The 23,187-nt window shown below is 45.8% G+C and overlaps 1 protein-coding gene across 1 annotated transcript in view; it reads right to left on the bottom strand.

Annotated features, from left to right (window-relative positions):
• Positions 1 to 8,967, bottom strand: part of mob2a (MOB kinase activator 2a) — a gene marked incomplete at its 5' end in the record, with an annotated part of 29,328 nt that extends 20,361 nt beyond the window's left edge. Inside the window, one exon of the mRNA XM_079223912.1 lies at positions 8,909 to 8,967. Within this exon, the coding sequence (XP_079080038.1) occupies positions 8,909 to 8,946 (38 nt within the window). The remainder of the gene's footprint in view (positions 1 to 8,908) is intronic.
• Between the last annotated feature and the right edge of the window lie 14,220 nt (positions 8,968 to 23,187).

The following is a 23,187-nucleotide window of genomic DNA, read 5'->3' on the forward strand; positions in this document are numbered from 1 at the left end:
TAGACGCCATCATCCTTTAAAGACTGTTAAACTTAATGAGTTATTTTCCACTACTGGTGTGGTTGAGTTATACAAAGAACATAAGAGAAAGAAAAGTGGCAAACATTAAAATATACATGATGCAATACTTAAGCAATTGATGTAAAAAGGGGTGCGAAGGAAGCCGTGTCAAATGCTACTGTTTGCTCAGGAGCACAAGAGGTAGTCTGTGTGTGTGCGTGTGTGTGTGAGAACAGTGGTGAATAAGGTGGAGGGGATGGAGGTGAAAGACCGTCATGGAATACAGGGAAAGATGGAGGAAGCCAAGAGGTGGCGGGAAAAGGATTGGGGTAGCACCCATGTTTGCACAGGATGTATGTGGGCGGCTAATGTGTGTATGAGGTGAACAGAGCATTCTTTTCATGCCCCCCTCCCTTAAACATAAAATAAAAATAAAAACAGAAAGCAATGTCAGTGTAGATTTCCAAGTCTGTCTTGAGGGGAATGGTAAATGGACTGTACGTGTGGAGCGCTTTTCTAGTCTTCCGACCACTCAAAGCGCTTTAAAACTACTCGTCGTCATTTACCCATTCCCACAACGATGGGAGGGTTTGCTACCATGCAAGGTGCCACCTGCCCATCTAACCAACATGCATACAACATTCATCCTGAGGGGTCAGGTTAAGAGACACTCACTGATGGCCTGAAATTGTCCGACGGTCTGCTGCGTCAGACAAAAGGTCTAAGCTGGAAAGTCTTATGAGGAACTCTGGAGGAGACGGGACAGAACCAGAGGCCGCAAAGTCAGCACCGTCGGTCCTAAAAGCAAATGGTGCAGAGATAAAGAGGAGGGGGTGGGCTTCATGCACACAGTTTGGGTGGCTTTCTGTTTTCTGCTCAAAGGCCGTGCATGCCCGCCCTGATCCAGCTCATTAATTCCTAAATGAGGGCATTTAGTCACAGATTTCCTACCGAGGGGAATGTGGATGTAACTTATAGCGCTTCCCAGAACAAAGTTTATGCTCACAGTCACACACAGACTGAAATGTACAGAAAATCCCTTTAACATCCAGTTGAGTAATTGCCGCTGACGGCCTGAGAAACCAAACTTCACTACAGTGGGGAATGAGTGACTGATTGATGTCGAGCAGACAAAATTCGTCTCTGCTCGACAGACCGTGTCGAGATATCCTACGAATCCCTCTCTGGCTCAAACAGAGCGTGAAAAATGAAGCGAGGCAACTATGTGAACAACGTTTAAAATCTATCAAACATAAAAGACTGGGACAACCCTGAATCGAAATTCAAAGAAACCATCACGTCAGCAGAAACGCTAATGATTTAAAAACCAGCTGATAAGATCAACATGCGGCCTAAAGAGTGGAGTCAAATCCTATTAGTGCGCTTCTTAGCACCAGGGATAGGTACATTACATAACGTGTGCAGTGACTGTGACGCTCTCGGCCCGCGGGATGAAAACAATTACAAAGAAAATGAGTGATGAAATGAGAGGGTTAGGGACCCCTTTCCCAGGAGAAAGGTCTCCATTTCCTTCATCAGCAGACAATACAGCTGCAGCAGACTGTCTGGCATGGGAGCGATCAGCGGCGTTGGAGTTGCTATTTCGCCGTTTGCTCTTTAACCCCGAGTTCACTGAACCAACGGACAAGAGCCGAGCTGGAGCTACTGACGGACAGTAAACAAGTTGTACACATCTAAATCTTTGAATTATATTCAACAGAGAGTTTATGTCTTTATTATGTCTTTTGTAAAGTAGTTTTTTTTTTTTAATTTTAATATTATGGATAACGTTTTTGACATTTGTTTTCATTTGTGTATTAAACTGGTCTGGTTTAGTCTACAAAGTTGAAAGGTTCCAGTTATATAAAAATAACAAATATTCCTAAAGTAAGTAGGATTTCTTTGTGAGATATGGTGGAACACTTTTTCACAGGAGGAAATCAAAGAAAAATGTCAATGAGGCCGGGCTGAATAACACTAAAACCTCCCTGTATACACAATACAGTTCAACAGTTGCACAAACTACAGCCTTTCAAAATGACCAAACAGTTGATAAACATATTGCTAAAACAGTTTCCGCTAAAAAGGATCATTCTAACTTAATGAGGATATGATTTAGGTAAGCTTGCCGAATTAGACTGCTGTAGAGACACTATAACGATTTTTATGAGTTAATACATTCAACCCTCGTTGATTCCTCAAGGATGAAATCTCATGTATTCCTCATCTCCGGTGTTGGCCTTCCTCCATTGTCAACATTTCCTTACAATCCCTCATCTCAGTGAATGACGTGGGCTTCTGAGAAAAGCGCTAATGTCCGTGCACCGTTTCATTAACACGAACAGAGTACGAACACGACGTGTCCATCAGCGAGTGCATCACGTACAGTAGCCGTCATCTCGGGAGACCGTCGCTGGAGTCGTCACGGCAGCAGAGGCTTTCAGAACAGCCGACTCACATCTGCTGCTCTGCTCTTTACAACAACCACACGGCCAAACGGAGAAAACAAGAATTTTTTTTGCTTACACATTCTGAGAACCGCAGTTCACAAGGTGCTCGATTCACGTCAAACACACTCATATTTCATCTTTAAACCAATTTAAAAACAAGTCCATGGTGCATTTTGTTCTCTGTTCTTAACTTAGTGATGACTCGGGGACATGCGTAGGCATAGAACAAGCAAAAACAGAGAATTTAGTGTTAAGAAAACAAAAAAATCTGTTAGGTTGCTAGTTTCGCCCCAAAAATCATATAAAAGAAAGAAAAAATAACTAAATTCACTCGCTGATGACTAGACGAGATCTCGCCACCATCTGATAACAGAGGAAACTCTGGTCCATTGTGTGAATTTGATTAACAGTGAGTGGATGAAAGCGTAGGAAGTGGTAACACCCAGGATTTGGCATAGAGGTGAAGAGAAGCATGTGACTGAAGGAGGCCAACAGATTAACAACCCGAAAACCAAGCTGCTGGAAAATATGAGCGAGCCAGTGCTCCCTGAAGCCCACTGCCAAGAATCAAGGCCGCCTCGTTGGACATTCTGCAATCAACACAATCACTTATCTTAATGCACATGTAGATATAGATTCTTAAGTATCGTGCCCTGTTGTGATGTTTTAATGGGCTTTAGCCAGTGGAAGAACAACCCACTCAGGACTTTTATCACCACTGCCACTTGGTCACTTTAAGATGCATAATCACTGTGTGTTATTGTGTGTGTGTATTGTTGTGCATGGTGTATGTCGTCTCATACGCCAGCACCAATCTAAATGGACAATAAAGTAATCTGATATCTGATGATGTACCCTCTGTGTGCATTTGAACCTCTAATCAGTTTGGATTAGACCTAAATGAATGTGTGTGTGTGGAGTAACACAAGCCTGATCTCTACAATTAAGATACTTGGAAGGCAGACAGGCGTGACTTAACCACTAGGATATCCACTCACAACAACAACTGCAGCACAAACACAATAAGTTGTGTTGCATAGCCCAAAGCAAGTCCCCCTCAGACAGACCACAGACAACACACACCAGTTGCGGGCTGAGATTATTATTTATCTTTTTAGACGGAAGATGTGCTCCCCCTCGAAGACTTGTTTTTCCAGTAATTAGCCACGACAGAATATCATGTTTGGATGTCAGTAAACATCAATCCCTGAAGGCTAATCAAGAGAGGGAAAAAAAAACAGTGTGCACGTGTCTGACATGAGGGGGCAAAGGCGGAGCGGTGTTTAGGTAAGACGTGTCGACAGTGTCATGAGTTTCTGTGTCTGGGCCACAACAGAGGAGAGGAAAGGGTGTACCTGGGAGTAAGGAAGCTTGGAGACAAAAGGGAAGCGGCTTCAAATATTATGGAAAATTCCTGGACAAAGCCACACGTGTTTTGCGCCTTGAGGGCATTGCTGAGATGAAACTGCAGTCAGAAACTGGCATGGAGGAAATATCAAGAGCACGTCCTCCGTCAGTCTGCTGAGAGGAAGAAAAAAAAAAAGACATATGTACGAGGGAAACGATACCATTGTCGTCTCCAGATGGTGCATTTATAAGCGAGGGAGGGAAGTGGGCGTAGGCAGCTGCTATCGGCGAAAAATTAAACTGAAGACTGAAAGGAGACACGAGAGGTCAAATCAATAGATGTCCTTGGCAGCGCCGAGAGCAGGGAGTGCCGCACAACCTCAGCTCATGGAGCAATGACGTTCACATTTTCCTCTGCCCTCCACTGATGGATCACATCCTACGGTAAAGGATGAGCTGCGACGGGAAAAATATAATCTGACCCTTTTGCATGAGCAGAAGAGATCAGCGGCCCTTACCACTTTTAAGTTGAGCGTGCACGTGTGTGTGTGTGTGTCTCCTTGCCAGGGGATTCAGGTGTAAACAAGTCTCTGATTGGCTTAGAGGAGTAACTGGCTCCCACCTGGGAAGATGAGTTTATGCAGTGACATCCTCCATCCTCGAAAGGGATGGGAAGGTTGCTAGTGCATTGTGCACATCTGTCTGCAACACAAAAGACTTAAGTAACAAAGGAAGGAAGAAAAAAAACTACTGCACTACTAAAGTCCATAACACATTGGTAGAAATCTGAGCTGCAGCAGTACAAAAGGGTAATTAAGGTCATTCTTGTTTGGCCAGCAGCCTCCGAGTTCTGTAAGTGAACATAATAAATGTTACGGACGTCACATCAGAACATGCTGGAGTCAGCACTCTGCAGAGCGGCTTCTTCTCCACAGCTACTCTCTGATTAAATATAGTCTCACAAAGAGGGAGGTGGACGTGTTTGTCACGAGTCTCACGAACATGACGTAGGTGGGATCCAGCTGTGCTTTTAAAAAAAAAGGTATGAAATATGATGATGATGAGGATGCATTTCTTTAGGCAACTTAAAACTTTCCTCGTCTGCTTTCTTCTTTCTTCCTCTCGGCTCTATCCTTGGTAATAAGTGCCTTGTCAGATGGTAGATAATTGAAACAAATGAGGGGGCACGGCTGCAAAGGGCACGGCTGCAAAAGGCACTGCAGCAATTACACAGCTATGCAGCAGGCAAGTGGGTGCGTGTGTGTCTACCACCTTCTCCGTTCAATTGGGCTTCACCCCCCCCCCCTTTCACACTCCCGCCTGGGACTAACTCAACAAACAGGAAGTGAGGCGCCAAGACACTTCCTGTCTCCCTTTAAAATGGGCCTCTTGTTCCCAAGAGGCAGCATAGAGAAGTCATGGGCTGAAACAACTGCTACAACCAAGTTACCACCTTTACAGCACATACAAACCTTTCAGGCCTTTGTTCTCATACTGAATTGTGTCTAACCCTTTTCCTTCCACCTGACCAACCTCCAAAGTGAGACAAACACAATGAAGCCCTTCTCCACTTGCCAATTGGGACACCAAACAGCTGCAAGTTTTTCCCTGCCTACGGGGCACCTGCTGCCTCACGCAGACGACTTCCACTCTGCACCTCATGCTTGTCTGATCAGCACAGATTACGTTTCTAAACATGTAATGCATTCCCAATTTTGCAATTAATCCCTGTTTTTAAATAGTTTTTTTTTTTTTTAAATATGTTAATCTGAATTAAGTTGTTTCAGTAGCAAATTGAAGCTGCACAGACATCCAGAGCTTTTTTACCTAAGCGTGTGCATTACTGCGTGCGCATTACTGCGTGTGCGTGCGGGCTGACTGTGTGAATCTAAATGCAGAGGTGAGGTTAGTGCAAGGCCATCTCTTTCTCTCTCTCCTGAGCCAGCAGGACGAGGCTGCCCCTGAACACACATTTTGTTATGCAACTGTGTGTGAGGCCTGCACTCCGCAGTGATTTGAGGGCAGGTGAAAGTAGAGAAGGACATTCAGTCAGGTCAAGACTTCTATACTGCCTCTCCCTATGCCAGTCAGTGTCCCTCCATAGGAGTCTAGTGCAACGCATGTCCTGACGGGATCAATCCAGTAAAGACACCTTAGGAAAGGTTTCATTTGTTCGCCATTAGGATTAGAGTACAAACGGCATTCAGGTTTGGACATCGAGGAAATCCAAAGCTAAAAATCTAAAACAGGTTATGTGGGAATCTAAACTTTACTGATGCAAGTTTTTCTGACCTGTGCTCATTTAATTGCAGCCATTGGCTTAATGATGACTGCATAACTACATGCCCCATTTGTTTTGGCGTGGCAGAATGACAAAACACCGTGATTATACAGTGCAGCAGCCACAGGGAATAACGCCATTCACTTCCTCCAGGCAAAGCTTTTAATAGATAATGACTTAGCCAGCTAAAGCAGCCCAACTTTCCTCAAAAGCTGGAGCATTTCAGCTCGATTCAATTCAGCCCCATCTGAGAGACGGGCAGCAATGCGAGGAGGGAGTCTGCTGGGCTGAGGGGAACGAGTGTGGGGTTTGAGGCTGGAGAATGGCATCCTTGTTGAGCTGCACGCCCCAGCTCTGTGGAGGCAGCCAGGCCTGCCAAAGATAGCCTAATGAGAGACACATGGAAAACAGTACGGCCTGCTCTGCTAATACAACACACACAGTATGATGATACAGTCAGAACTATTGTTCCGCACCGCACATTATAACATTTAGCAACCGATCCACCGAGAACAAACACACACAAGCTCTTGTCATGTGATGGAGCCTCGATGTCTGCACGTTCCTGCTTTCCAGCAACACGTCAGCAGCAACACATAATACGGGTACAGAAACATTAAACCGCAGAGCGGAGAGGAAAGTGGGATTTTGTGTACAGTGATGGTCACTAAACTAAAACTTTTGACTTCACTGTAGGGGCGGCGACAAAACGGCAAGTTTACAAGGCTGATAGCCTAAATCAAAGCTCAAAATTACAAACTTAGCTACAGATACACTTTATTATCACATTGGAGGTGAGGGTTTAAATAAAAAATATATATGTCATATTCATTAAATAGTAACTGTAAAAACAGTGTCATGACCCTCAACACATGTTAGACAATACTATCGTCATTTCAATTGCCAAAGACTTTTTTTAATTAAACCCAGTGAAATCTCAACGTGTTGAGATATAAAATGTAATTTATTTGTTAGCCGTTCCTCCAGCTATATATACATATATACATACACATACATATATATAACATATACTACTATTGTGGATTTGGATTTGTGTTTTTTATTTTACTATGTGTCTCTTGTGTGCACTTTACCCGTTGCGTTTTTCCCCACTGCAGGACTAATAAAGGAATATCTCATCTTATTATTTTAATGCAATCTTAGGGTGAAGTTGTTGTTAAATTTGCAGTACATTAAGCCTTTGTTCCTGGAAAAAAAAAAAATATATATATATATTTTTTTTAAAGGCAAAGGCTGATAAATGAAGCTGAATTCCATCGTTTTTACTTCATGGCATACGATGAAAGACTGTTGAATCACTCCATTTTAAAACAGGATGATCAACATTAGAGTTGAGTGCTGGCAGGCGGTTTCTACTCCACACAATGCTTCTGTTGAGAGGTGAACACTGGAGCCCGGAGGACTCGCCAGCGCCGAGGTCAACGAGGACCTGTTTGGATGGGTGTGCCTCCAAAAGCACACATCAATCAAGCCATATTACATCACTGCCAGGCCGCTCGATTGGCTGGCGGAGAAGGGAGAGGAAATGCCAGAAATAGACGCGATGGCCCATTTTGTCTTAATGAGCCCACGAGACATCAGTGCACTGTCCAGGTCCCCAACCCTGCCTTGATCATGACTGGGGGAGAAAAGAACACATGTCGGTCTATTCCTGGCACAAGCCCCTGCCTTCACAAGGCTTCTGTGTGTATTTCACCGAGGCCTACTGTATGTGTAACACACACATGCAGCCTCACAGATACATGGCACACTTATACACACATAAACGGCCGGCTGTTATTCAAACTAAAGGTAGCAGCGAAGTGTAAACAAAGTTCTAAATCACAGCGAGGCCTAATCTAACCCAGCTGTGTGTGTGTGTGTGTGTGTGTGTGTGTGTGTGTGTGTGTGTGTGTGTGTGTGTGTGTGTGTGTATGTTAAAGCTACAATTTTACCCTTACCATCAAAATGCTCCTTAGAGAACTAGAAAGTTATATTTAGACTTTATACAGCAGTCAAGGCAGGCTCGGGCCAGCTAGCCCCACAACCGCAAGAGAGGGGAACCAGTATATTTCTGCTCTGACTGCCAGAGAGTCAAACTTAAATCATCTGCTCTCTCTCTCTCTCTCTCAAGCACAGCAACCAGCTATACGAGTGCACCGCCACAGACTCTCAAACACATGATAGGCTTTCCAGGTAGGAACCAAAGAGAAGGTCAATTCTGCTGGTAATGACCGGAAAATAAAAAGAGCACAGTCCGTTAGGTCAATGTTCGGCAAAAAGAAAAGCAGCTCCCTGCCCCTTGTAAGGGAACACGGTGTCCAAACAAACAGTGCTGCATAGCCAAAAGGGCACACAGGAGGATGAGAGGAAAAGTTGCCAGCCTGAATAACTAGCCAGCTTCTGGCTTCATGCCATTTCATTCCCGACTAGTCTTAAACTACCCTCCTAACTAACCCTGTAACCAGCATCGAACACACCTCCCCTTCAAGCACATATAAGAGGATGGCTATGTGCCATCTATGTTCCTCTACCCTCAACTCCCTCCTCCTCCTTTTCCTCCTCCCCTCCCACAAGTCAAGATACCCCCTTGTGTCAGACTCCAGCAGAATCTCTGCCTGCTACAGCAGCACTGTCCTCAAGCGTCTCCTACAAAACCGCAGCAGCATAACAGAAAGCGTGAAGGGGGGTTGGGGGTAAACAAAGGACTGACAACGTAAGTTAAAGAATGCTGAAAAGGCACGCATGACGTAACAACAATAACAATCAACAACAACAGTAGAGGGGAAGGTAAGGTCAAGAAGGGAAAAAGAGCGACTTTGTCAACTACCGGTAGAAGAAGCAGTCGCAGCACACCAGGACCCCCATCGAGTCAGTGGTGAAGCAGAGCCGTGGGTGACGAGGCTCCGACCCACAGCACCTTTCCTCCCCGTCACCTTCCCCGCTCCTCTCTTGCAAACTCGGCTACAGGTGCAGCAGCTCCAGCATTGACCCGTTTTGTAAGCAAACAGCTACCGTAGCGGCCTCTGGCTTCAACGCGGGACGGACGGACGGACGGAGGCCGATAGAGTCAGCCAAGTAACACATGCAGATTTCCGCTTTCAAAACAACAAAAAAACATTCACAAAACCAGACACACTTCTGAGCATGTTTCCCTCTCTCTCGCTTCTTTCCAACTACTGCAACTGCCTGCCTCACTTTCACACCGCCTCCCTCCCTCCCTCCCTGTCTCTCTCTCTCTCCCTCCCTCCCTCTCTCCCTCTTTCCTTCCCTCCCTCCCTCTCTCTCTCTTCCTCCCTCCCTCTCTCTCTCTCTCTCTCATTCGCTTGCTGGCTCCCACTTGGAAGGCGGGAAGATTAGCTTGGCAAACAGCGTCCCATAAACAAAATGCTGACTGCCGGGCAGCACAGGGTGGACTGCAGGGGAGAGAGACACACAGCGACAGCAAGGGGGAGAGATATAGAGAGAGAAATCTCAAACATCTGTATACATCCTATCTCCACCCATCGCTCACACAGACCAAACACGCACGCCTTTTGCTGAATCTCAGTCGGGGTCAAAATCCTGTCAAACCTCTCTGGACAGTTAATCAGTGCAGCACACGTTGACAGCCCCTTCATGCGCTTGTGATATGTAGCTACATTATAACGGCATGGCTAATTGTCAACCATTGAGTCAACACTGAGGAGGAACGGCACACGTGAATGAATAAACGTGCAGCACGGGATGCACATGTATAACCGTGACTCTTCATTCACAAATGATGCAGCGGTACGGGGTGGGAGGGGCTAGTGCGGAGACAAGCCCCCAGGAAGCGAGCCAATCACTGCGGAGAACTCGTGCTGCGGTCAAACAAGGTGGAGGACACAAGGGTGAATCGCGGGCCTCGTTACATCCATTTCCTCTCACATCATTCAATGAGAGCAATCACTTTATTTTGCCCTCTGCTGTTCACTTGCTTCTTTACACATCAGAAACAGACAGACACACACAATCGCTTCAAAAGGTCTGCAGCGGTCAGGTACGTGTGAGTGACGCTGTAATCGAAGGCTGCAGTCAGACACGGCACAGGATTAGCCAAATCACGACAAAGGCAGTCGACACAGCGGAAGCCTGACGCTCAATGTCAAACAGCCCGCCGAGAAAACGACCGCCCCCCTCCACAAGACGGCAGCTATGTAGCGACCACAGGGGGGCGCTTCTGCTTCTACTCTGTCGCTTACTTATCAAAGAACTCCTGAACAGCGAGACGGATTTAACAGTAGCCAGAGCTTGTGAATATGTTCAGCCTGATGCTCTCTGCTCCATGACGTCATCCCTCCTCCAACAGCTCCCCCTCCTCCCTGGAGGACTGTCACCAGGAGCCAACAGGCCTCCTCTTTCACCGTTTAATTACCTCATCCCTCTCACCTGCACACGCACACACACGAGAATACACACTTACAACACACGTGACACAATGATTGCAGAGCGAGAGAGAGGGGGAGAAGAGGGGGTCTTGCAGGAGGAATGGCGGAGGGGTATACAGCGATAAGATCCTTCTCGCTTTTTTGACTGTTTGATGAAGTGGGTTTTCAGCACTCATTGTGTTTCAGTACCTGAAAGGCGGGATGTGGGTTTGTTTGTGTCAAGCACAGCGGAAGGCCATACACCCTGTGGCAAGGCAAAAGGGGAAAAAGATTGCCAGAGGAGAAGTGAAAGAAGTAAAACTGCCATTGAATTAACTGTCACTTTCAACAATATGAGCAAGTTCTTGTGGGTCGCCGTGTGTGTGTGTGTGTGTGTGTGTGTGTGTGTGTGTGTGTGTGTGTGCGTGCGCTTCCTCAAACATTTGGGCCTTATCATAAAATCCAGACAAATTCTAAAAGCAAGACATCCGTCCGGATGGCAGACAGACAAAGAGACTTTCTTATAAACTTGTGACTTGGAGAGATAACACAGTGGAGGAGGGAGAGAGAGGCCGAACCACTGGGCAGGGGAAAGACCCGACTCGTGACTGGGTTCAGAAACGCCAGGATATGAATACAGGCCGTTGCAATCATATCGAGGGAAAGTGGGTTAGTGGGAAAGAGGCAGACGCGCACACACACGCACACACAGTGCACATCATTCACACTTTTACACAAACAAAGTTGCTAGGTGATGGGACTGCAAGAGGGAGGCATTTTTGTGAACAAGAACGAGAGAGAGAAAGAAAGAGGGAGAACAGAGATCATTTTGCTCTTTTCCCAAATGGAATTGAGGAAACAAAGGGAGAGGCCCCCCCCAAAGCAAGATAGACAGGTTCCTCCTGATCCTCAGACTGAAACACATGTGGGTGCCACATTGAAGGGAAATCACATGATCGTATCATTGTCATTTTGTTGTCAAAACAAAACAGGGGGCAACATATTCTACAACTCCACACATACAGTAACTAAACGCTGCAGAGTGATTTTCCATCCGATGTGGCCTCAAAAGACCTCATTATAGATCTGAATAAAGAAGTAGGCTGAAGTGCATAATGTTGCATAGAAGAGTTGTGGTAGAATAGTAAAGAAGCACCATGAAGTGCAATGAAGACACTATGGACACCTGCATGGAAATATCACAGGGGAATGTGAACCGATTTATGAGCTCAAGCATATATAAAAAACCGTGTCCTCCTCCTCCTCCTCCTCCTCCTCTCCATGTGGATCACACATTAGCACGTTACCGCCGCGAGCATGACATCAGTCTCTTACCTATTCAGCGTATAGGACCCGTTCCGTTTAAACCTCATCCTGGACGACAGGAAGCGGATTATGAAATCCAGAGTTGACGGTGTTGCAGCTTTTTGTCGCACCCCGAAAGAAAAAAGACCCCGTCGCGTCTTTCTCTCTCTCTCTCTCTCTTCTCTCTTCCTCTCTTCTCTGGACGGCCGCGGAACAAACACAACGCGGAACAATACAGAGTTGCTCTTTGCAGTCCTCCCTCACTCCTCCAGCACCTTTCTCTCTATCGTTTCTCCCCAGACCTCCCTCTTCCTCCTCCTCCTCCTCCTCCCTCTTCCTCGGTGTAGTTTCCGTGGGGCAGGGTTAACGACTCTTCAGACTGCAGGAGTTTCGATTAAAACAATAAGAGCTCGCGAGTGTCGGTAGCGCGCGTGCGGTCCAGAGCGATGCAAGTTGGGGAGGGGAAGAAAAAAAAAAACGTGAGTCTGGTGGAGGCTTTGTGTGCACAGCCTCCGCTGACGTAAACCACCGCGCTTTTACTCCCGAAAAACACCAGATAAAAACTTGGAGCCTGTATTTGATAACGTCCACATATTGAGCCACTCCTGCTGCTTCATTCGGCCACACACCAGCGAACTAAACCTACGTCTAAATGCACGACATTGACATTTACAAGCCGACGAGATCTTTAGGAAAAAGAGTCATCGATGCGAGCCAGCTTCATTCTTCTCCCCATTCACAAACCTGAGGAAGCTCTCATGTGTTAACAGCGTGTCCTATCGGAGGAGCTACACACACACACACACACACACGTATATTCCTCCATATGCTGAACACAAACCAGACTCCACCACCTCAACACAGCTCCTGTCAACGCCTGGAGAGTGAGACAGATTTAAGGCTATGAATAGGCCTGAGGATCCATTAATGCCATTTAAACCCTTCCAAGTGCAAGCGTGTGTCTCTTTCTAATGGACAGTCTGTGATCCAGGATGCTGTAAACATGAACTACAGGAGCAGAACTAGGGCTTTCATTTGATAAAGTACAACACATACCACTGGATTAAAAGTAGAGTACATAGTAAGAGGATGTGGTTTAATGAAGAAGAAGAAAAACAGTGAATTCCTGGAATCCATTGGATTTTTAGAATGTAGTGTGCAGGTTGTAATTTGCCTGATGATAAGACTGGGAGTCGACCTACTTAAATCTGCCACAACTGCACCAACAAACTCTTGACCTCATACCAGGTGCTGCAGTGAGGACATTGACCAAATGACCAATAACAATGAACCATAATCGTCAGCTGGGTCCTGAGTCACATCCCTTGCAGCCTTTTCAGCATCCTCTGTGACAAACAGTGATAAATAACAATACAATGAGCTGCAGGAATTTTACAAAATGACAGGCAGAAAAGCTCAAACTGACATTCGATCATACTCCATCATTGTAAAGCCATTCCAGTATCACCTCGGTCTGGTCTTTAGTGCTGCACCCAGACGTCTGACGCCTCATGTGTGCCCTGAGGGAAGCTAGCCGCCTGATCTTTACGCCTCTGGGAGGAGTGTGTGTACACTGGATACAGCTCGGCTGAGTCAAAGCTCTTGTTTTGTCAAGTTCAGATGTATATGGTCATGGGATTAAAATAAAAAAAAGTTGGTACAGAGAAGTTGGAAAATAGAAAAGATGGATGGATGGGGAGAAAGGGAGAGAGGGAATGTGTTGAGCAGAGGGCCAGACCACAAAGACTGACAAATGGAAAGACCAGATGTGTCTTTCTTGCAGCCAATTGAGGAAGCATTGGGGCAGAGACGTGCAACGAGGGTCCCGAACTGGATTCAAATCCAGGATGTTTATGTAATGTGCTTTAGTACTTGCAAGACTCCCAGAAAATGTTGTTTTTAGAACTTTTATGAAGCTTTCTGAAAGTGATGTGAAGACAAAAAAAGAAGAAGAGCTATTTTCAGCTGAAAACCTCAAAACTGTAAATCATCTCCATGATGAAAACAACAGAGATTAACTAAAGGACAGATAATCTAAGAGCAAACATTCGGTTCAAAGAACCCTGAGCACCGTGCCAACTAAAACAAACCAATGATAAAATGAAATGTCTCCAACTTGTGTGTGTGTGTATATATGTCACTCTGGAGGGAATACAGTCCACCATGATGAATCTAGGCAAGCGGTAAATTTAAGAGCATTCAGGTTTATTCGGCATTACGTCATAGGAGAGTGTGTGTGTGTGTGTGTGTGTGTGTGTGTGTGTGTGTGTGTGTGTGTGTGTGTGTGTGTGTGTGTGTGTGTGTGTGTGTGTGTGTGTGTGTGTGTCACTCCCGCAAAAGCACTCAGGGTCGGTTTCAGCTGCTCCAAGCTCGTTTATTACAATAAGAGCAGCCTGGCACCAGAACTGCTGATCAATCGCATCACTGCTGCTCAGTCAGTCACTGCAGAGTTACACAACAGAGGGAGGAGGAGGCTGAATGAGGAAGATGACTCTGGGAGGAAGATGATTAACAGGAGGATGAGAGGACAGAGAAGATGTGGAGTCCAAAATAAAAGGAGGATGATGGAAGGAAAAGCGGGCAAACACTGGAGAATACAAAAGGCACAATTAGCCTGAGCTTTACTGATACAGTTCAACCCCCCCCTTCCTCCTCCTCCTTTCCTATTCAGTTTCAATCCTTTCCTCCTTTCTGCACTTATTCATCCGCTGCACCTCAACTTCCATTGATTTTACTGCTCATTTTGCTTCTTTCTTTCTTTCTTTCTTTCTTTCCTTCCATCGAGCTCAATCCCTCCTCACATTCATCTTCCTGGTTGCGCAAGAATGATGAGACCCTTACGTTTGTGTGCATGCATACAAATGGTGTTAAAGATGCCAGTCGAAGCACAATGCCTTCACTTTTTTGATCCGAGAAGGAAGCTGCAGATTTTCTCTCCAGATGTTGATATTAAGGAAAAACTAAAATGCTCCTAAACTCGTCTCTTTTCTCTGCCACGTTCCAAGTGACAGAGAGAAGCTTCCAGGAAACAGTCATCGCTGGCTGATGTGCAGCTCTGGTATAGCCCTGATCCCCTCCACTGCTCCACAGGCTTTCCAGGAATACATTGCACAATTAGACGCTGGACCGCAGTGCACAAACACAGCGGACACACACACACACACACACACACACACTCTACTGTGGCTCCAGCAATTTGAGTGCATGTATGAGAGGAGAGCTTCAGGGAAACCATGTCACTGCATTTCCCTTAGCACAGAGGGGAGACTGATCGAGAGCCCCCGCACACACAAAGACAACACTCCCTGCTGTAATGCCAAAAAAAAAGAATCTTGTGTGTATTACGCAATTTAATGCACGTAGGGTCTTGCTGCCAAGTACCAAGAACATACTGTTTCTCTCACCAAGACACCTGAAATATGTTTTAGCCCACACAAACTGAGCACAGTAAGAGGTGTATGTGAGCTGGGGCCGCAGTATGAAAGGGCGCGCACACACACACACACACACACACACACACACACACACACACACACACACACACACACACACACACACACACACACACACACACACACACACACACACACACACACACAGTCAGCCTGGCCCGTAATGAAGGTACACTACTAGTAACCCACCTTTTAGAGGTGGGCCGGTGAGCCTGCCTGTCCAACAGTCAACTAATTCCAATAATATAGGCCGATACTGGTCTCTCAGTATATTGATACTCATGAGTTGCGTCTAAAAGACAGGGCCAAATGACGTGATGTTGATATTTTCTCAAAGTGTCTCCTGGAAGGCCCAAAAGGCAAATGTTTATCTTAAGTTTGGGTGTTTCCGAGCTCTGCACCCAATCAGTATTATCTTTCCATATGAGATTCAGATCCAGACAGCTTTGGTTTCTATTCAAATTCCGGGACAAGACACACTATAAAATGTTGAGAAATGTCACAGAGCAAACAATTAATTGATGATGAAAATATTCCTTGTATGTTTTAGCAGAATTTGCATTATTTTCTTGGCTGATTAGTATTTTTTTAACCTCAATAAACTTAGGCTAGGCTACTTTTAGGTCAGCAAAATAATTGAAGAAATTAAATGGTTCAGTATTTCCCAACTATTATGTAATTCCCAACTGTGGATGAGACAGTTTAAAAATACGTTGTTTTTTTTTAAAAAGTCATTTGCATAAAGAATCACATATGAATGACCTAAAAATGGTAAAATTATTTATTGTGCGTTCACCAGTCTGCAGACCCATCCTGCTCTGACATGGGGAACGGCTGAGAACGGAGAGACAATGACGCCACCTACTGCCTGCCAAAAAAAAAGCATCCCCACTTTCTCATTCTCTCTCTGAGGCTGATGTGCTGCGTGCGTCGTGCTGGGCCCGAGGAGCAGTGATGAGAGAAAGGCAGCAGGCATTCACTGATGTCCTGTTGACTGGTATGCAGCCTGGTATTGCTGGCATGTGAATAAAGGCTTTGCACCTGAGATGGGAGGGAGGAGGTGAGGATAGAAGATAACAAAAAAAATAATACAGGGGAAGAAAGGAGGATGAAAGCGACGCCGATGCCTCAGTGACGTCTGGTATTGCTGGTATGTGAAAGACATTCACGGCGTGTAATGAATGGAGGGAGACGAGGAGAAACATGGCCTGGAACGAAGCCATGAGGGTGAGTTGTTGGATCCTTTTTGGAGAAACACATTTAAAAGCTTCTGAGAAAAATAAACCTTGGAGAGAGGTTTAACATTGTAGACATAAACCATTGAATGACTGCAGTGTGCAACCACTGATAAATATCCAAATGTCCCCCTTAAATAAAAAGTATTCAAAGAAATAAAATTAAAAAGGACTGCGCCTCAGCACAGAGAAGAACGGAACTATTGATCTCCGTGTCTGCCTCTAGCTGGTGGTGGACTCGTATTGCTGCAGCCGCTTGATGATACAGTCATGTGATAGTGGACTGGAAAGAGCCGACAGAGCCCGGTGCACACAGGGAAGGCCTGTAAGCCATGATTATGCAACAAGATCTGATTTCATGCTCATTGGATCTCTCTTTCTCTCTCTCTCTCTCTCTCCCTCATTCGTCCTCCTTCTCTTCTTCCATACTCTTTCCTCTTGTATCTACATTCCTCTTCATGCCACCACCAACTGTTATTTGGTGCGGGCAACTACATATTTTCCTTTTTGATTCTTTTTGCTTCTGGTTTTCTTTTCACACACAGGCCATGGAAACTGGACATGTGCTGCCCTCTTGTGGTAAAGAAAAGACACTACATCCAAATGTTAAAGCAAATTATCAGTTCTCCCTAAAAATCAAGCTAGAATTGCAACCCACAATTAACTGCGGGCTTTTCTAGACAAATAAGACTCACTTACTATTACGGTGGTAATAAGGACCTGCCCACAAATAGATGAAAGAGTGGACAATAGAGCCTGGCAAGCTGGTCAAACTAGAACAGCCAAAGAGGGTCTGCATGATATCAGGGCAACATGTCAACTAACCACAGGAGTGAAGGGAAAAAACACAACACAGGGCCTTGGTCCTCTTTTACAGTCCATCACAAGGCTCAAAAGCACATCGGGATAATAAGCTCAAGGACATTTCAATATTTTTCAAGGTCATTTCATCTATTAGTCCCCATTAGCTTCCCTAAACACAGGCCATCTCTGGGTCCAATCTCGCATCACAACTTTGAAAGTCTTATCTGGAGATGTCAAGCACCCACAGGCGCCGTCACAGAAGTTGATTGTTTTACTCACCGTTACACTTGTGGCTAAATCAATGCACATCTCAGACGTTACTGAGTGGAGGTGTATTAACAGATTTGGTGACATTAAAGTAGTTTGATCATTTTCCTGAAGTAGTTTACTGGATCTTTATTCATTTTCAGAAAAAAAATAATATGACAAATAGTCTTTCAAGTATTATTAAGGCCTGTGGGAACACAGATATCAGTGCCGTGACAATCGGCGAATAAAGCTGGAATGTCCATAGACAGATTGCATCAGATTGAGACAGTAATCGATTTCGTAGAGATTTTCGATTACTTATCTTAGCAAAACGCAACATCCAACATCATTTCCCCAGATGGCATTATTTAACCCCTTTAAATGCAACTAAGATGAAGAAAAAGACAAAAATTATGGATCGCAAAACACAGAATCTCAAAACTACAAAATGTGCAGATTTCTATTTTCAAAAATCTGTGACTGACTAAAACCTCCTACAAAAAGTGGGTTTTGCACTCTGCAGCCACATCCCCTAAATTAATGATGTAGGTAAAACACACACCGTTTCGATCATTTTAAAACGGTAATCTCCAAACTGCTAGAAAAAGGTCTTGCCAGGTAGTTTATGCCCACACCGGAAACGGTTCCTTAATGCCATGCTACGCTCATCAGTGTGCATCCCGCAGCTGCCAGCGGTTACTCCAGCTGGTATGTGCAGTGGTGTGCGTTTGTGCAGAGGGTGGATAATGTAGACCTTCAGTCTCTCTGAAGAGACCAGTGACCTCTAATGACCTTTGACCACAGCTGCTCATCTTTCAGCCGTTAGAGATGCGCTTCAGATAGATAACCGGCTCCACTTAAGGTCGAGCTGTAATACGGGACAAGAGGAAGTAAAATGGCATGGTCAGCTGCAAGGAGCAAACTAGAGAAAAACAACAATACATAATGTATGTGTGTGTTTTAAGTTTCTGGGATGGATATAATAAGGAAACTGGAAATCTACTGATTATTCTTGTTGACGACTGCAAAGCAAAGCAGCATCACATCAATTTCCCAGACGCCACTTCACTAAACTGTCAAATTAACAAATATGGCACAAGGGCTTATTACCAGTATTCAGGCAGGCAGTGCAGCTGCACAGAGCGGATGTCACAGGCAGCGGGCGGGACACGTCAATAGAGACAGAGGAGACCGGAAGTCAGAGAAAAGACACGTGCGGTTAGAGACGGGGCTCACGTTGCCCCTCTCTGAAATGCCGAGCAGAGTGACAGACGGCCGGCTGGAGCCCGCACGACGAAGGCAGCACTTCCTGTGTTTGTGCATTTCACCGTTTGCTTTTCAGAACATTGGGTGACGAAGACTTCCTATGAGCTCATGCTCCCATCTACCTGGCCTGGTAGAGGCAGATCAATACCAACAAAACATTTCTTAACATGAAAGAGCCCCTACTACCTCACAGTGGTGATATGCAATCCCCTGGGATTATGCGAGGCGGACCATCTGTGTGCACTGTATTTCTGCACCCCGCCCCCCCTCCGGCCCTGAGCAACACATGAACTCGACAGAGCGGACCAAAACCCCTGACCTACTGTTCCTCTATGAGAGGAAGCGGATGTGGGGAATGTGTCTCGGTTCTCATTGTCTCTCACTCTGCGCATGAAGCAAACGTGCAAACAGACACATCATCTAAAAGGGTCGAGGACAGAATAGCTTACAGAGCGGATATCCAGCACACCAGTTTGTGCACATATAGCCTCACCCAGAGCCATACGTAGACCTTTACTAGTTCTATCGGCCCCCCAGTGACAAACCCTGGCTTTTGAAGTGGAGTCAGGGAGGTCAAAATGACTTTGTGTAGAGTGGGTTAGAGGAAACGTGATGATTAAAGGGGCTTTGAGACCACACAGCCTGCTTTCATAAACCTGGGGTGTGGTTTTTTGAAAGACAAGACGGGGAAGTCCAATGAAAGACGCAAATGAATTGCATTATAAGAAATGTAGGAGCCAGCATTGTTAGAGCTCGATGCTGACTGGGGAATGAAATCAGGATAACTCAACAGTTGCTGATTAATCAACTAATTGTTGAGGCCTCTTGTGCATCTGAATATTCCCTCTCAGCATCTTCTGCCTTCCCACAGTCACATCAAAAAAGCCAATTCAACTGCACTGACCAAGTCAAGCTGAGGGCTGCACAAAGAACACAAAGACGAGCACTGACTTACTGCATTTTAATTGGACAATGTAGTTGGCCGCTTGTCAAAAAGCCAGACATAACCAGCACTGCTCTGCAGAGGCAACATGAGATGGACCCAAGGATGTAGAGAAGGTCAGAGTAGCAGGGGAGGGGGGGCGATAAAGAGAAACAGTATGCAGAAAACAGGAGGGCAGGAGTCACCGTTTGCTTCGCAGATCTTCTCCCTCCATCGCTCTTCATGTGGGCTAATCTCTTTCATCTCACCTCCCCGAGCTGGCCGGCTCACTTAGTCTCATTTAACCAGCGAATGGCTGGTAATAAATCAGCAGCACACTCCGCTCAGCTCTAATCCGTAGTAGCCTGCTCTGCTCCGCACACTCCCCCCTGATATACGACTCAGTCCACTCCAGCTTCCAGTGCGATGCAGTTACTCAGTTGGGAGTACGGGGTCAGACAGCAAGCATAAAACAGGAAGGCGGATATAACATTTTTCATATGCCGATGGATATCGGACGATACTAAACAGAGCGATACCGTATGCCTCTCACATCATTACTTGGACTATGTTTCAATGAAGCTCTGATCACATGGCGGTGAGAAGAAGGCCCTCCTCCCTTCCCCAGGCTTCCTGGATTAAACTGCTGGCCTTGCTCCCATGCCTTCACTCCTCATAATACCCCGCGTTTACGGCTACTCTTAAAAGCTGCTGGCTTTTTAACGCAGCTTCTAATGCTTACCAGGCCGTTTGGCTCGGTGTTCGTGTTTGTCACAAGCCAGCCAGCCCAGAGACCACCGGTGATTTAAAAGGCTTTTTTAAAAAAATTTTTTTGAAAAGGTCACGTTTTGCAGTTCTACGGCTGGAAGCACACAACAGAAGAGAAAAGGCCAGTGTGGTGACACCAGGCCAGACAGCTGTGTGCACAAGGCCTGTGCTTTAAGTATGGTTGGTGTGTGCGTGTGCGGGCACGGAAAGAGCATATTCCCCAGTCAATCAGACGTATCCGTGTTTATACACTCTCACCCTCAAGGGAGTATCAGAAGCCTTATAGGGGTCATCTCCTCTGTTCTGTGTCTTGCATTTTTTGTGTTGTTTTCAGCATTGAGCTGCTCTCTGCCTTACTTGTGGGAGGCTCAGTCAGCAGCTCCCATACAATGACCTCAACCCGGCAGCGGAAATCAGACGACCCTGAACACCAACTCCCTCTGCCTTCATTCCAAGACAAGCTCCTCCCTCAAAAGCATCTCCCTCCTCAACCATTTCCTTTATTTATTTATGTGAGGCACCTCATGCAGCAGCAGGCGTGTGACACGCTCACTCGCACGTTCATCTTTAGCCGGCTTCAGAGAGCTGTCCACAAGGTAGCCCGTTATGAATCTGCAGATGTTGCATCTTAAAAAGCAGAGAAAGCAACAGTTGACGCAGTTTTAACATTTGGACCTTAAGCCACATCCGTGGGCTCTAGAATAATATACGGATTTTAATTGGGATTTAATGAAGAAATAATGTCTGATAAGTGAATGATGAAAGTAAATTAATATTTGCTCCAGCGGTCGTTGGCACCGATTCCTTTGGCTGGAAGTGATCATTTGTTCAGTGGGAATGGCTGACCTCAAACGATCAAATAGAGCTTACAACTATGTGCTGCATTAAAACACTGAAAGGAAAATTGTGTGACAGAATTCACCCCGTCTACTAAATCTGTCACTCTAAACTGCTGTTGTTATTTTCCCTGCTGATAGGCGGCGCAGGTTTGAAGCTTCGTACCGAGTGATATCAGCTGGGTGTGGATCTGGGGGATTTGCATCAATCACAGTGTGTGTCCCCTTTCTTTTAAGATCCTCCCACATCAGAGCTACACCCTGCTCCTCTGTTCGCGTGCTGTCCTCCCCCTCACTCTCCTGTCTGTCTGTCATGGTGGCAGGAAATTGAGGAGATGTACAAGCCATATGGGCCGATCAGAGCCATACGGCCGACACATATGAAGCATATGGCTGCTGGTCCCGGCCTGTCAGCTATTAAGCCTCCTCTATCTCGCCGTCTCCCTCTAATTTTACTGGCTGCATTGCCGTGGTTTAATTTCTCACCTCAACCGCATCCACATGTGCTACGTGAGTGTTAGCAAACATATGCATGCATGCACGCACACACACACACACACACACACACACACACACACACACACACACACACACACACACACACACACACACACACACACACACACACACACACACACACACACACACAGGAAACCTTGTTGTGTTGTATGGCTGGCTCAACCTCGGTATCTTACTTGCATGCCTTCTCTTCACTAATCTCTTGTTTATTATATTTATTTATATTTATTGTTGATGACCAGGGAATTAACCTTTCCCCTCCTCATGCATTTATTGCTAATCTCTCAGAAATAAGAGCATCAGCTTCACTACAAAAAGATCTGTCAAAGAAACGTAAATCACATGAATGAGCCACAAAGTGAGACAGAAAATAAACGGTTAGACGTTGAGACGCACTGCGCCAAGTTACCGTCTATAACAGAGTTTAAAGAAATTAGTACAACTCATCATGAGCTCCATTCCAGTTCCTCCCACTCTTCACAGATTAGGCCGTTTGCACACCAGTATGTTAAAAAGTGTAAATGAGGCAACCAGAATGCACAGCAGCCATGACATCATTTTTACTTCCTGTAAAGTTGACAATGGAAAAATGTCAAGAGCAGCACCCACTCTTTGAGTACAGTAGGATGTCTTCATATTCACATCTATCGCGTTCAGTATGAGTCTCTATCTCTCTCTCTCTCCTGCTGTAATCCCATTTAGAGCGAGGGCATCCACGGCACAGGGCTGATCCATAGACATGCACAGAAACACCGACACGCTCATACACAAACCTGCAAGAGTGCACACACGTACACATGCGTGACAGCCAGGGGGAGAAGGGTGGGTTGTTGATTAAAGGGGATAAAGAAAAAAGCGGGATGCGGAGAAAGAAGAAAGTTTGAAACAAAATGCGGAGGAGGAGCACAGCCCCGAGTACTGAGATGAACTCGGCTCCTCGAGGCGCGAGTGCTTTTAGTGTGCGTGTGTGTGTGTGTGTGTTCGGCTTGCCTTGCCTGATGCAACGCAGAGATCTCTAATCCAATTACAGTTCAGACCAGCCTGGCGGCCTAGCCTCAGCCACCAAGGACAAACCAAGCTAGCTTACACCGATGCTGGCGGCCCACCGGCTTCTGCACAGATTTAACGGCTCACTGCTCAGCCGGAGCCTCGCCCAAGGGTGCTGACCACATCCAAGTGGAAAATAAATAAAACCAGAATTAAATGCTTTCTCCTCCAAGACAAATTGGGCCTCTTATCTCACTGATTGGGCCTCTTATCTCACTGGTTGAACAGTGAAATACTGGCCTGCTGGGAATCAAATCAATGAATAGAGGGAGTCTGATGTTTCTATGCCTCTCCTCCGGTTGGCTTTCCCTCCCTTTC

This window comes from Taurulus bubalis (genome assembly GCF_910589615.1).
Source record: "Taurulus bubalis genome assembly, chromosome: 9".
Lineage (NCBI taxonomy): Eukaryota > Metazoa > Chordata > Actinopteri > Perciformes > Cottidae > Taurulus > Taurulus bubalis.